The sequence below is a fragment of the Plutella xylostella genome, chromosome 24 (genome assembly GCF_932276165.1).
Source record: "Plutella xylostella chromosome 24, ilPluXylo3.1, whole genome shotgun sequence".
NCBI classification, from domain to species: domain Eukaryota; kingdom Metazoa; phylum Arthropoda; class Insecta; order Lepidoptera; family Plutellidae; genus Plutella; species Plutella xylostella.
Genome location: NC_064004.1, coordinates 3923137 through 3938703, shown reverse-complemented (window position 1 = coordinate 3938703; position 15567 = coordinate 3923137). Strand labels below are relative to the sequence as shown.

General features: G+C 39.9%; 1 protein-coding gene and 1 long non-coding RNA gene across 5 annotated transcripts in view; one reads left to right on the top strand and one right to left on the bottom strand.

The window, feature by feature from the left end:
• The window catches only part of LOC105389960 (glycerol-3-phosphate acyltransferase 3), a 47970-nt gene extending 32655 nt beyond the window's left edge, over positions 1-15315 (top strand). For 3 of the 4 annotated variants that reach the window (XM_048629935.1, XM_048629934.1, XM_038110562.2), the window contains 8 exons: positions 4387-4523; positions 5538-5680; positions 6093-6198; positions 6579-6815; positions 8616-8731; positions 9180-9320; positions 10291-10500; positions 11410-15315. In XM_048629935.1, the coding sequence (XP_048485892.1) occupies positions 4387-4523; positions 5538-5680; positions 6093-6198; positions 6579-6815; positions 8616-8731; positions 9180-9320; positions 10291-10500; positions 11410-11497 (1178 nt within the window). In that variant the 3' untranslated portion in view covers positions 11498-15315. Of the gene's footprint in view, positions 1-4386; positions 4524-5537; positions 5681-6092; positions 6199-6578; positions 6816-7227; positions 7465-8615; positions 8732-9179; positions 9321-10290; positions 10501-11409 lie in introns of all 4 variants that reach the window. The other variant, XM_038110564.2, reaches the window with a different exon arrangement.
• Positions 1204-15195, bottom strand: LOC125490508. The gene is made up of 3 exons (XR_007267717.1): positions 15185-15195; positions 1864-1865; positions 1204-1377 (listed from the first exon to the last, which is right to left on the bottom strand). It is a non-coding gene; the product is annotated as an uncharacterized LOC125490508 (long non-coding RNA).
• Positions 15316-15567: the final 252 nt, after the last annotated feature.

Here is a 15567-nt window from a genome sequence, read left to right as displayed (position 1 = left end):
ATTAAAGATTGTCGTTTCCTAATGGTCGGTGGTGGTGAATTTTGGTGACCCCGACGGGTTGCAGTATACTGAATCCACAAAACGAAGGTGCGAGTGATGCGGGTAGTATGTGAATTGCTTTATAGCACAGTTGGTTAGCACATCGAGGTGGCCAAGAAGCTGCAGCGGCACGACAGCTCAGATGAAGACGAGGGGCCCCCCGCGCCAGACAAGCCGCCCTCCGCCGTCATCAAGGAGAACGGGGTCAATGGTGAGTTATACTGGCACCTTGCCTAGCAAGACAAGATCAGCTACCGTATACCATAATCACCGACACATTAGCAATCAAAAATCTTAAAGCAGCATCGCCTATCTGTCAAATATCTGTCAGACCTATACAAGTTACGTCACATTTGGCAGATAAGCAATGCTGCTTGAATCGACTGCATCCGATCATATCCCTGCCATACCACCAATCGTCGCAGGGTTACTATAGTATAGTGAATCCAAGATCGCGCGAGAGTGTGTGAAAAACCCGCATGATGATGCAGCTGTCGCTACACGGGCTCTAAACGTAGATAAACGTCACTATATCGCGATTCGCCATAAATACAGCACTGTGATAGGTGGAACGCGCATTATTGACGTCGATAACGAACCCGTGTAGGGGCCGCAGATCTGCACTCCCGGCGCATGCTTGCGTAGGTTGTAGCGTGATGAATCAAGGGTAGCCTGTGATCGCTATTGAGCAGAGTTGGTAAGCACATCGAGGTGGCCAAGAAGCTGCAGCGGCACGACAGCTCAGATGAAGACGAGGGGCCCCCCGCGCCAGACAAGCCGCCCTCCGCCGTCATCAAGGAGAACGGGGTCAATGGTGAGTGCGGGACGCCCTCCGGCTGAGTCCGGCTAGATGGTGGATGGCTGGCGAAAGGTGGCTGATAACGATTGGATGAGGTAAGCTATAGATTACACGCAGTGTCGTGCTTTGGGAGAGATCTACGTCCAGCAGTGGATTGCTATACGTTGAAGAAGATTCTTGTTCTTAGCGTCGATGACCATTTTTTATACAAACCGGCTTAAAAGGCATACCTAAAATGAAGTCACTTGAAGTCAGTGGTGTTTCCACTAGTAGGTCAATGCCACCACCGAAAATCCTTAAGCAGCGTCGCTCGCTTTTTAAATCGTAAGGCCTGGGTCTCCTATTTACGCCGTAGGTCGCGTCCAGCGTCACGCCGTAGGCCTCGTCACGATGCTCACTATAGAAATGTACTGATGCGGTCTCCCTCACACGCCGACGTTGGCGCGTAGACGCCGTAGGTAGGCCGTAGGACGTTGATCAAAACGTTTACGCCAAAGTCGGACGCCGCATATAGCATAAAATAGGAGACCCAGGCCTAACTTGTATGGACCTGACAGATGTTAGACAGGCGAACGACGCTACTTATGGATTGTAATTGCTAATGTATCGGTGGTGGTACGGTAACAGGTCTATCTATATCCTATGAAAAAAGCAAACAAGTAGTAGTAAAGCAATCAGCCTAGGCTACGACCCTATAGGACCTACTATAATCTACTCGTATTACCACATCTAGCCAAGACAATCATGGGGGCAAATTGTCTTGAATTGGTCAGATGATGCACTTAGTAAGACACAGAGTTTGAATCAGATGGATCAATACTACACTGTTGAGCAAATAAAAAGGTCCACCCACAAAATATTGACACCAAATGCTCCAATAAAAAAAAACATTTCATTTAAATCTGATGCGCTGTAAAATGTACTTCAATATTGCACACGGCGTCATTATCCTTTTCCGTATGGAGTCATTTCGTGCGATGTTGCTGGAAATTTTTCATTACACAGGCGTCCAAGGAGCCCCACACCACTCTGTCCTCAGCCTTTACCTAACCTAGTATCGGATCTAACTACAGTACAAAACTCTTTATAGGTATGCCCAAAAAACATAGAAATACAAAAAGTATTCTTGAAAAAAAAACAGTACAAAAAGACGGCCTTATTCCTTATAGCAATATCTACCAGGCAACCTTTCGATGGAAGAAGAGTTTAAAAGCTTAAGCACGAACTAAGGTCTTCGGTGTATCGTAAGCCAAAGTCTAAGTGCCACTCAACATTTATCACCTGCACTTTACCCCGAGTGACGCATCTGTGAAGTTATCTGATCTGTGTCCCCGCGACTTGAGACACGTGTTTCAGAGTACCTTTAGTAAAGTAAATAAATACTAAATTACATTGTTGTGTCTATAAAAATGTGTGTGTGCTACTGGTTGTTGTTTTGTACGCGAAATAGTTGAGATGAATATGTGAAAACACATGGAAATGAGTCAGTTACACGGGTAAAAAATAGCGAGATTGATAGATTTATACCAATTCTTATACTTCATCAACAACTATACCGCATATTATATTTTTATACATTCATCACCAAGGCTAAATCCATGTTACGTACGCACTAAACTCAAAAAAACATCTATTGATAGAATTCAAGTGTTTACAAAAATGCTAGTGAATCGTCTCTTGAGTAATCATCCTCATTATCATGTTGCATCCACTTTGTCCTCGGTCTTCCTCATCCAGCCCAAGCCCTTATTAAGCCATGCCAAACCATGTTGCCTTTTCGTGGCCTCCATGCAATTGAAAAATTATCTACCCAAACTAAAGACACCAGTGTGGTTACCACCACCAAATATTAGCAATAAACAATTCCTAAGCAGCATTAATCGCTTGTCGAATCTGACGTAACTTGTATGGATCTGACAGACTTTTGACAGGCTATCTACGCTTCTTATGGATTGTTTATTGCTTAATTGTCGGTGATGTACGGTAGCAGATTGTACACGTATGTACATAAATAGACAGACACATATAATCAAAACACATAGCCCTATCGAGACAAGTGGATGTTTACTCGCTCACGGCATTCTAGATGACCTAGGTCCCGATAGAGGTTACGCCTAGACCTAGGCCGCCTACAGACCGCGGCGTCACTTGTTGATTTAGTTTCAACGTAATGTAATTGTAGGATGATATAACTTAAAAAATAGCTACCTAATATTTACATAGGGTCATCCACCTAATTCAACCCTGTGATGTAATGCACAACCTACTATCATGCTACGCCACATTTTTTTAATATAAAAATTTTCTAGTGGTTCTAAATTTTAATATCCGAACAATTATAAAAATATGCATTTAGGATTTAGGTATAAGGTTTAAATTTTTGACCAGAAATAATAAAGATAATATTAAAATACTCTTTATTGCACTCCAACAAGATTCACATACATAGAACAAAAATAATAGTCTTTATATACCTAATTATTAGGTATCAAAGCAAAATTTGAATGTCAATACATATTATTGTATGTGTACATTGCCTTATAAACAAGTAATGTATGTAAATAACAAGGCTATAAAAATGTTTCCTTGGTCAAACGTAGTTGCTACTTGATTAGGGTATGTTAGCAAACTATGATTTTCTATTTACATCATAAAATCCGTCCCCCAAGAGAAAGATGGAAAAAATACATACAGACTAATTGACAACATTTCAAATAAAATGCTCACCGATTTTATTTTATTTTCGACGAGATATCACAAATTTAGATGACCCGTATTTTTTTATTTCTTAATATTTCTATGTTTTAATAATTTTTTTAATTTCAAAGTTCAAAATATTTATAATATGAGTGACGTCACGTCGAGGCTTGGGATAAAAATATTTTCGTTGCCTGCCTAACCTAAAAAAAAAAAGTTGGATGACATTAACTTGACATGAACAAGGACCAATCAACTTCAACTTCAATTTTATTTTGTGGCAAGAACCAATCACGAACTTTCGTCATTGACAAGGACACATAAAAGTGACAGACATTTGAGTGATGTTTGTCATTGTCATTGTCAAAGTGACATAACATGTTTTTTTGTTGTTCATGTTTTAGATGTAAAAGCGCGTTTAATTATTATGCCACATCGTGATGTCACGAATGATAATTTAGATTTTTCTCTGAAATAAATCAATAGAAAAATCGGAAACATTTTTTTTTGTGAATATTAGAGCCATATCTCTAAATGGTTTTCGAATTTCACTTGTCAATTGAGAACCACCATTTTTTTTCGAAATAGGTTAAAACTATACCTATTCACGGGCTTCATCAAAACAACTGGCAAAAAACTGATGAAATATTTAGCTTTTCCAAAGAATCATTGTTCAAAAGAAAAAAAGTAATGGCTTTTTATTATGGGGAATATAATTAATTTATCAAATAAAATTTGTTAAGAATAACGAGCTGGGTCACCCCTATTCGGCGTACTATACCCTTTTAAAAACCTTTTATATTACTAGTCGTAACTTTCGTATTTATCATAATTTACTATCCCCTCCCCAGGAGTATCAAAGACCTCCGTGATAGAACGCGCGGAGATCCTGGGTCCCTCTCCGCAGCTGAACTACAAGCGCTCGGGCAGCGCGGAGCGGGGCAAGCTGCTCAACGGACACAAGCCCGCCGCCGCCAGGCCTGATGCTGTGAGTAGTTAGATAGATAGATAGAATATTCTTTATTTGTACCTACAACACACACATAAAATAAACTTACATAGACGGTCGAATGGCGTAGTGGTTAGTGGCCCTGACTGCTATGCCGAAGGTCCCGGGTTCGATTCCCGGCTGGGGCAGATATTTGTTGAAAGACAGATATTTGTACTCGGGTCTTGGGTGTTGATATTTATATTAAGTATCTATCTATCTATGTATTTGTATAGATATATCAGCTGTCCGACACCAATAACACAGGTTCTGCCTAGCTTGGGGTCGGATGGCCGTGTGTGAGATGTCCCCACATATTTATTTATTTATTTATTTATTTACATAACTTAAATAATAACACATAATAAATGGCGGTATTGGCGGAAAAAATCGCTTTAAGCGATAACGCTTAAATCGATTTTTTCAAGACAACCTTAGTGTGGAAGGATATTTATGATAAAAGATGGGTCGAAGTGTGCTAAAGAATACTGTAGTTGTTTAGTGTGAGAGTAGCAGGCCTGATGCTGTGAGTAGTTGTTTACATGCTGTATGTAGATGCTCGCCAAGCGTGTCATCTACTGCGAGCTGTGGGAAGGAAAGCGGCCAGTTCTTGCGACACAAACATTGTGTTGCAGCGACACATGAGGCGTCGAAGAGGCTCATGTGCACCCCCATAAATATATTAACCATCGGTTTCGGTATCATATAACAGTACAATAAATTAAGTAGACTACTCAAGTGGCAGTGGCCCAGTCTTATCTGCCAAAGCTTGGGTCAAAGATGCGTAGAACAAAGAGTTTTGACGCTACTTAAGAGAGTCATCAAGGCTTTTAGGCCTCGTCTACGACACCAGCGGGTGAAGCGGTGACACGCACTAGTACTATTTACTCTATGGCGGAGAATTACGTACAAATCCCTGCCTCCACAGCGCCGCTCCGATTCGCCCGCTGGCTTCTTGGTCGCAGCCAAATAATATCACACAAGCTTATGCAGTATGTTTGTTCTCTTCCGCAGACGCAAGACAACCTGGACTTCCACGTATCCCACTGCCTGGACCTGGTGAAGGCCGGCGTGGAGAGCATCATCGAGGACCAGGTCACCAGCGTGTTCGAGGCGGAGGAGCTGCGCAGCTGGAACCTGCTCACCAGGACCAACTGGTATGTGGATGGTTGCCATGCGTTATAAGCTCCGTAAAGGTGCAGTTAGGCTGTCTGACCAATGAAATTGCATAAAAACTTCGCTCATGCAATTTTATGAGACGATTATTGTCTCGCACACCGCTCCGCTTTGGTGGACAGGCAGCCTGAAACGGTCGCGCTCGGCAAAGTTTGATCATTTGACCCACGTCGTTGCGGCGCGGTGTATACGAGCTGGCTCGCATTTGGATTATGGCTATTGATTAATTTATATTTATTAGATTTGATTAGTTACTATATTTATCCTAGAATTCTCATGCAATATACGCCTGCGCAGGTAGGTAAATGAACTCAGTAAGACTTTTCGCTGTATTCAGCAATCTGGTAATGTAATTTTATTATGACTCACGTTTATATCTCTCTCTCTCCCCAGTTCGTACGAGTTCCTGACGTGGCGGCTGACCATCATCTGGATGATGGGCTTCGTGGTGCGCTACTTCTTCCTGCTGCCGCTCAGGGTGCTCATCTTCGCTATTGGGGTGAGTGGTTATACGAATGTGAAGCGTGTTTTAATGTTTTTGAGATGAAATTTCGTTATTCTATTGAGAATTATGTGAAAAGTTATTTTGATTGGGTTCGAATCCCTATCTTATTACCTACGATTCTCATGCAATTTTAAATGAGAGTTCATAAAAGCTACTTCTTTTGTATGATGATAGTTAACAGTGTATAATTTAAAACCTAAATAGCTCCAATTTATTTGTGTAATGATTTTTGTTTCTAAACTGTCTTTCCTCCTTTTATGTTACTATTTTCCTCTAAACCTTCCTTCTATCTTCACGCACTAACCTTCTAAACCAGTCCCTAACTTCAAAACAACATCATCTAGCAACACTGACGTATTTCCTGGCAACACCAGGTGGTAACCATGCTGGTATCGACTCTACTGATCAGTACGCTACCTCCGGGCAGACTGCGAACCTTCCTCGGCCGGATGTCCTACAAAATGTCATTCCGAGTGCTATTCCGGGGCCTCTCTTGCGTCATAACCTACCACGACGAGAAATACCGCCCACAAGGCAACGGCTTCTGTGTAGCCAATCACACGAGCCCGATCGACGTCGCCATCTTGTCCTCCAACGACTGCTACTCTCTGGTTCGAGTTGTTTTTTAAAACGGGACCTTCTTTTGTTCTGACGTCTCGCTTGTCTGTGTTTCATGTTTCATCTCTTGTGTTTGTCTGTGGCGCGCCCGGCGCTGCCTGTGGGATGCGCTGGGTGCTGTGTACTCGTCTAACCGACGGTTGATTTATGACGTTCGATTTTTTTTATTCAATTATCTCCGTAAAGTCTATTCTTTCATCTCTGATAATAAATTGGCAAGTGCAAATGTAAAGTTAATTGACATTTGTACTGGTCTGTTTAGTGTCTGAGAAGTTACAGCGCTTGAAATACCCAAAAAGGATGCATCAAAATTTGCCTTGGGAGCCGTAAAAATCGAACGTCGAAACCAACCGTAAAAAAACAAAAGAAACCATCTCACGGGTGTCAACACCGCACGCTTTCTAGGTATGGTGGCTGATAGTGTGCACGGCTTGCATCGGCTGCCTCCCCGAGAGCCGAATGAAGCAGAGGATCAACTATGCCGTGTCCATCATGTGCTTCAACTTCCTGTCCCGCTGTATCTCGGCGGTCATCACGTACCACGGGACTGAGTGGAGACCGGCGCTTGGAGGCATCTGTGTGGCGAACCACACGAGTCCCATTGACGCGTTGGTGTTGATGTGTGATAACTGCTATTCACTGGTAAGTGCGTCTGGTTGGTGGTTATACTAGCAGCCAAAGCGTTTTTTTTTTTAATAGTGACAATACAATAAAATGGTCGTTAGGTTTTGTGATTTCAATATTGAGAACATAGCCTCAAGGACCTGCTGTTTGTGGTTTCTTGGTCCTAAAATAGGAATAGGAGCAATGAATATGATGTATTGTCACTGTTTGAAAAATAATGTATAGTATTTTATTTTATTAGAGACATTTTAGTTAGCACATTTACATTTATAATTTTGCAGCACCTGTAACGGAAACAATGAGAAAGTTTATCTTCTTTATCTTAACTTTACTGTAAGACTTTGGTAAGTTTGCAATGCCATAAAAATATTATGAATTATGGGGATGTGATGTCCTTGTCCATGTTTGTATGCCCATCTCATTATACTAAGTTGTGGCACCCAAAAATTGCCTGGAAGATATCGCTTTTAATGATAAGGCAGTCTGAAGACTGCTATAGATGTAAAATGTGTCGTTGGGTATTAATAAAATTATATTGTATGTAAATGTGGGCTCACGCACGTTAGATGTAAATTCATGGGTCAACCGTATATCTCATTCAATTACATTAATATCTAAGTCTGGGTATTATTAAAACCGTTAATGTGGTTACTGATTACACTCGTGAGTATCTTACATTTCTTATGTTTTGTAATTTTAAGTTGATATGAAATATGTGGAGAGTTCAGGGTTTTCTGTGGAAATATGGCCTTAACATCATCAGTCCATAATCTTACACTTCTGGACAATCTGGCCATAGGACTCTCTCAAGAACGGCCACCACACTCTGTCCTCGGCCTTCCTCATAAACTGGTATTAATTTCATTTATTTGTCACTACTAGTGTACCAAATTTTAATACATGATAAATGTAATAAGTGCGTAAGTGAATCAACAGCTCATTCACTTTGACGAGTGTAATAAGCGCACTTATTAACACGAATATAATACGTGCAGCCATGAATCCGCAGCTCACTCACTACCACGACTATAACAAGTGCAGCCATAAATCCACATAACGAGTGTAACAAGTGCACTCACAAATCCACAACTCTTTCACTTGGACAAATGTAATAAGGGCTGTCACGAATCCACATAACGAGTGTAACAAGTGCAACAATGGATCCTCAGATCGGGCAGCGCCACGGCGGGTTCCTGGGGCTGCTACAGAGGGCGCTGGCGCGCGCGTCGCCGCACATCTGGTTCGAGAGGAGCGAGACCAAGGATCGACATGCTGTCGCTAAGAGGTACTTATTCTTCTTTCTTCCTTGCGTGTCGACGAAAAATAGAGTCGCTAAATAATACATCTACATACCCAGAGCTGGCTCATAAGAGGTATTCTGCGTGTGTGTATACGCTCAACATTTTAAATTACTAACATTTCAACAGATAAATTAATCGCATTTTGTCACCAAATGATTCTGATTATGAATACATAGTTATGTACACACGCTCACAACACGTACCCTACATAATGGCAAATAACATCATTCTTGATGAAAGAAAACAATAGGTACTATTTAAATTTACCTTTCAGCGGCGGAAAATAAATAAAAGTAAAGCCGATTCTGATGGGGCACTCTTTAAATGTTGTGCTATAAAAACGAATATTTCCCGACCCTAAAATTACATTGCATCAAATTTAAAGCTTACTTAAAATTTAATAAACACAATCCGCCATCTTTTTAATTCCAGGCTAAAGGAGCACATATCGGTGCCCGACAACCCGCCGATCCTGATATTCCCGGAGGGCACCTGCATCAACAACACCTCGGTCATGCAGTTCAAGAAGGGATCCTTTGAAGTCGGGGGCACCATCTACCCTGTGGCCATCAAGTGAGTGTTATACCTACCTTCTTCTTCTTCTTCTAGTGCCTCTCTACTACTGTAGGTTGGCGGTCAGCTCTGCATACTCTTCTCTATTCTTCACCAAGCGCATCAGCTGTCCTACGCTGGCCACTCCCGTCCATTCTCTTATGTTGCGGAGCCACGACTTCCTCCTTCTGCCCACGCGTCTTATACCCACCACGGATTATTAAATAGTTACTAACGTGACAGATACTTTATAACAGCACGTACTGCTTAAAAATTAAATTTACGTATTGGTGGTATGCATGAAGCGTCCGTAGTCGAGCGGGCCTCAGTGATCGTAACTGATCGCTGAGGTTAAGCAACAACTGACATGGTCAGCCATTGGATGGGTGACCAATTTCAAGTGGTGCTTTTCTGGACGCTTCCGTGCTTCGGACGGCACGTTAAGCCGTGGGTCCCGGTTGCTGCTTCGGCAGCAGTCGTTAAGCCTAGTCAGAGGCCTTCGGGCGGCTTGAAAAGATCTGACAGTCGGGTTGCCCACTTACCCGACAACTCTCTCAGCACAAGCTTGCTTGTGTTGGGGTCCACTAACCCGCACTTGGCCAGCGTGGTGGACTAGGCCTAAACCCTTCCTTCATTGGAAGGAGACCCGTGCCCCAGCAGTGGGGACGTAATGGGTCGTGATGATGATGATGATGATTGGTGGTATGTTGTTCCAGAGTTTAGCTGCGCCATATTTGAAATGCGTTGCTTGCAATGCAGAAAATCCCTATGCAGAAATGGGGTTTTCTGTTTCACCCTATGTACGAATGTTCCGTCATCAAAACTACTTATCACAAATTGATAAATGAGGTATCTTTAGACGCGTCTCGGTCGTGCGATCATTATAGATGTGACGTCATAATAAAGTGAATTCAGCGCCCTCTAGAGCAACGAAACTAATACAAATAATGGTTTTCCATTTCTAAATTCTTATTTCGATTTCTTTCCGCAGATACGACCCGCGTTTCGGCGACGCTTTCTGGAACTCCTCTCGCTTTGGCATGCTCCACTACTTACTCAACATGATGACGTCATGGGCCATAGTGTGCGACGTGTGGTACCTGCCGCCCATGCGGCGGGAAGCGGACGAATCGGCCGTCGACTTCGCTGATAGAGTTAAGGCGTGCGTCGCGCGCCGCGGCGGATTGGTGGATCTACAATGGTGAGTGTCTAAATGGCGGCCATCTTGAATTTTAGAGGCAGCCATTTTGGGTTTTAATATTGCTCATTATGGTTTTTGTTGCCTATTTTGGATTTTAGTGTCAGATTTGAGAGATTTCGGCGTTTTATGTGAAACATATAGGATTGAGGGGCGTCTCACGCTAAATACTGTAGTATGCGAAGCATATACGAATTTCTGATTTTAGTGGTCAATGGTATAATATCTTTGAACACATTTCGAGCCAGCGTGGTGGACTAGGCCTTCATTGGAAGGAGACTCGTGCCCCAGCAGTGGGGACGTGATGGGTCGTGAATTCATGATGATGATGACACATTTAGAATCTTTTTTCAGACGGGGCTATCGACATGTCTTTATTATGAAGCTATTTTACCGCTGTTATTTTTTTGTCACACTCGCCATTTTTGAGTTTGATCGCATAAATACGGCGCTGGGATTGGTGGATTTTAATGAGTTTATCGACGTCGATAACAAACCCGTGTAACGGCTGCTGTAGCTTCATGAAAAAGATTTCATAGCTTCGCCCGTATTTGGCCATAATAAGAACAAGAACTGTATATCTGCTGTCCTATTGGCTAGCTAAAGCAAATATAGTATAGATAGACGGTCGAATGGCGTAGTGGTTAGTGGCCCTGACTGCTATGCCGAAGGTCCCGGGTTCAATTCCCGGCTGGGGCAAATATTTTTTTAAAAGACAGATATTTGTACTCGGGTCTTGGGTGTTGATATTTATAATATATATGTATATGTGTATGTATTTGTGTAGATATATCAGCTGTCCGATACCCATAACACAGGTTCTGCCTAGCTTGGGGTCGGATGGCCGAATGGCCGTGTGTGAGATGTCCCCACATAGGTATTATAATAACATTGTTTTTTCTCTCTCACCAGGGACGGACAGCTGAAACGAATGAAACCCAAAAAGGAGTGGAGGGAATTACAGCAGGAGGAATTCAGCAAAAGGTTAAAAGGCGAATAGAAACGCCGAGTGGACTTAGGACCAGTGACACGTGAGTGACTCACCCGACCGCGGTAGCGGGTTATACGTTGTGTATGTGTGTGTGCGGCCAAAGCGCCGTGAGCGGGAAGCGATTTTTAAATTATTAAACTGTTTAATAATAGTAATATTTTTATATTTTAGTAGTGGTTTTGTAGTTTTGGTGTTTTGTGCGGAAGTTAATTTTGGGTAATGAAGATGATGTTTTTACTAATTGTGTGACTTACTTCATTTTAAAGTCTGTTTTAACGTTATGTAGTATTTATGTAATAAAAATAATGTTTCTTTTTTTTTAGTCATTAACAACTTTTTAAACATGTGATAGACAGTCTGAACTGTTAATAAGTTAATTTTCGCACAAAACTACAAAATTAAGTTAAAATCTTAATCTTGTAAACGATTATACGTTAGTTGGTGAGCGAATTTAACGACGGCAATGTTTGTGAAGTAATTATAATAAAAAGGATTTAGGAAAGCTGTCGTTTATGGGGTGACATTTCATAAGTGGCCGTACCCGTACCAGGTTAATGTACCTGACGTACACTGAAGAGTAATAAAAACACATATTGAAAAATTGAGTTTTCAATTAAGGATTAAGTTCAATAATACCACATGCTCTTACGGTGATGGAAAACATCGCGAGGAAACCTGCACATCTAGATTCTAGATGTGTATCCTAAGTGCATTATTTATTTCATTACTTATCCCAAAACGGCGATATGGTTCGCAACCTATCACGTGACGTACAAATGTGCTACGAAAAGTGGGTAGCTCGCTTGTGAGCCACCTCTGACTACCCCTTCGGGGATTACAGTCGTGAGTGCATAAATATATCTTCAAAATTTCGTCGCTGGAAAAGCAAAAATGACAAAGTTTTTTTTTTTTCAAAAATAAGTTCTATAACAAGCCCGCCTTCCCTTTTACACTGATAAAATGTCACCCTGTACATAATATAATATAATTACGAGCCTTAATAGTCTGTACCTACAGTCAAACTATTAAGTCCTGACATCAAAGAGTGCGATTTTGCTAAGACTTTTATGATCATCAGTTATTTACTTACTTTTACATACATTTTAAAAATAAAATACCGATTAATTATGATTTTTTAACGGATTTGTCCTTTAATAAATATAACAGACCTATAAAATACGATCTTAAACAATTAGTTAGGATCCACTTCCGTTTTCACGGCTTTATAGTTGGACTGTACATTAGTATTTAATTTTGTGACATTAGTTTTCAGTATAAAATTGTTACTCTATATTTCATACAAGTCACAAGATTAATACACTCTTTATCATAGACTATATAGTCTATGCCTATATTTTAGAGGCTCTAGAATTTTAACCTATATTTTTCGTGTCCAAAGAGATATTTTGTTACTTCAATATATACCTACAATCTAAATGTTTCCATAACCTCTACCAATGTTGCTACACAAAAATAACGTAAAATTTCGGTAAGAATACTGAAAAAATAGTCAAGGTAACCGTCCACCTATCGGTATCGTATATCGTACGTATCGCACCAAACGGATTGTCATAAATGTATGGAGAAACGGCGTCGGCAATGCCGATGAAGTGGACGCACTTCTGTGAATTTCTACACAAAGAATACTGAATGCGATGCGTCCGTTGCGTAGGATTCCGAAAGGTAGACGCTTACCTTTAGGTCACCCAGTTTAAGACATCACATGCATAATAATATTGCCAACGTCAGCCTATTCATAAAGGAAGATTAGAGCTACATTTTCGAATTATTTCAGAAGTATAGATTTGTCTTGTTAAAGTGAGGCATTAACACTTACTCCATGCCAGTCTTAGTGCCAATTTCTCCATAGTTGGTTATCTAACCGACAGGGATTGATTTACTAATTATACGTCAGCTCCATATAAAATTCACGACAGATGTGTCAATATCCCTGGTTATGCTATAACCGACTGTGGAGAAATTGGCACTGAAACTATCGTCTTAAACTATGATAGAATCCATATTTATTTGTTGTAAAAGTCGGTTCTTATTTATTGTATTTAAATGTAGAACCGACCGAACAAAATGTTTTTAATTTTAAAAAACGCTTGCCTCTTCGTTTTTATCGCTTTTTTACGATTGTGTATTTTGTCTACTTACTTTTTAAATGTACTAAAAAGTTATTTTAAGAATTCGGTATCGTCTCGAGAAATTATGCATTTTTCTAATGAAATAAAATGCATTTAATTTATTTAATTCATTATTAAATTATTGTTGTAATCATGCCATCACAATGTTTATACGAATGGTTATAAAAGGCCTAGTTTTAGGGTATTATTACAGTAGTTTTTGGGTTGTGTGTAGTCAAGCAAATAATTTTGATATTTCAGTGTGTAAATGTTACGTTTATAGTTAACGTATTATGTGATTTTTTTATCAATTTCATTAGCTGTTATCTGTTAAATCGTTTTATATAAAAGTTTTTGGGATGTGAGTCCGTTAGCGTGATGCATTTGAAACAACCAGAAGATATGTATTTATTTTAACTATTTTGTCTGCGGTGAGTGTGTTTTGAACGCACTTGCATAGACAAAGATCCTAATATCTCAAACTCCTTATTCTGAGGAATTTCGGGACTTTCAATAAACGTATATTTGTGGCATCTACAAGCAACATAAGTACTCATTATTAGATAAAATATATTATCAATTAAAATTCAGTCTTTAGTTTAGTTCTAATCCCGTAGATAAATACTAATATTTATCACATTTTTCTATAACTTTTGGAAAACTTTTTAAAAATTGTTTCATGTCATTTTGGATGCCCTATTATAAAAACAATGTTTGTAGTAATCAATAAATAATTATGTTGGCATCATTTATTTTCAAATATACAGGTTGTTGCGAAAGTACTATATAGTAAGATGAAAAGGGTGGGTGACTCAGGGTGTCACACTAAATAATGTTGATACATGTTGACAAAATCTATTCGCTATCTATGGTAAATATTCTAAAGTTGTTGAAAATGACCCCTTGAGTTACCACCTTCGGTCTACTATACAATTTTCCCAACACCCTGTATAACAACGTCCAGTTGCGTTAAATAAATGGTGTTATACCATTGCCATGTATGTAGGTTATGTAAGTAGAAGCCTGCATAGGGCTATAAAATATTGTAACAAATTGAGAAAGCGAAATGGATACGTTGGCTTATTTACCGATGATGATGATGATGATGATTTTTAGTAAACATTTTAACATACGTACACAAATCTGGGCCTCTAGTACGGGTTACGCAGTTTACGTAAACGAAAAAAGTTTTGGTTTCCTTCTATTCTATCATCTGCCTACATTATCTGTCAAAAGTTTCATGATAGTTTCCGCTAGAGGCGCCACTTTGTATGCGAAAAACTGAAACTTTTATAGTTTTTGACAATCTGTCAAACATGTACTAGACCTACTGGCTTATTTAAAGTACGATTTTTTACCCTCCATTTGTTAAAAATCCCGTAGGTGCAGTTATTCAAATATATCCTCGTGGTACGGGTCTTACGACATCGATAAACTATTTATCGCGAATCATGACATATTGACGTTTATCCACGTCGATAACGGACCTATACCAAGATTGAAATCGTACTTTAACGCTTGAACGTGTGTAACTATAAAATCACTGATTTTAAATGATTTGCGTAACAGTTTACAACTATTTATTTATTTCTCACGCTTTTAACACAAGTGATATTTAGATAGAAGGTGGCATTCAATGCAGAAGGAAAGTAGGAAAACGAACAGAGCAATTGAAGTCTGTTTTTTAATCTCAGATACCTACTAAATAACAGATTTTGAACGGTTTATCAACAGTCGATTTTTCCGCGATTAAGTGACGTATCGTTCTATTGGCGGGACAATCGACTGTTGATGAACCGTGCAGAATCTGTCAATTTGGTATCTGAGATAAAAAATCAGACTTTCGAATACAGGAAATTAAAACCTTGTCGAATACTTGATAGCTTATAAAAAGCAGTTAAGGCCGATTCCTATTTTGAGATATCATTGTATTTTGATAAAGCTCGTGCG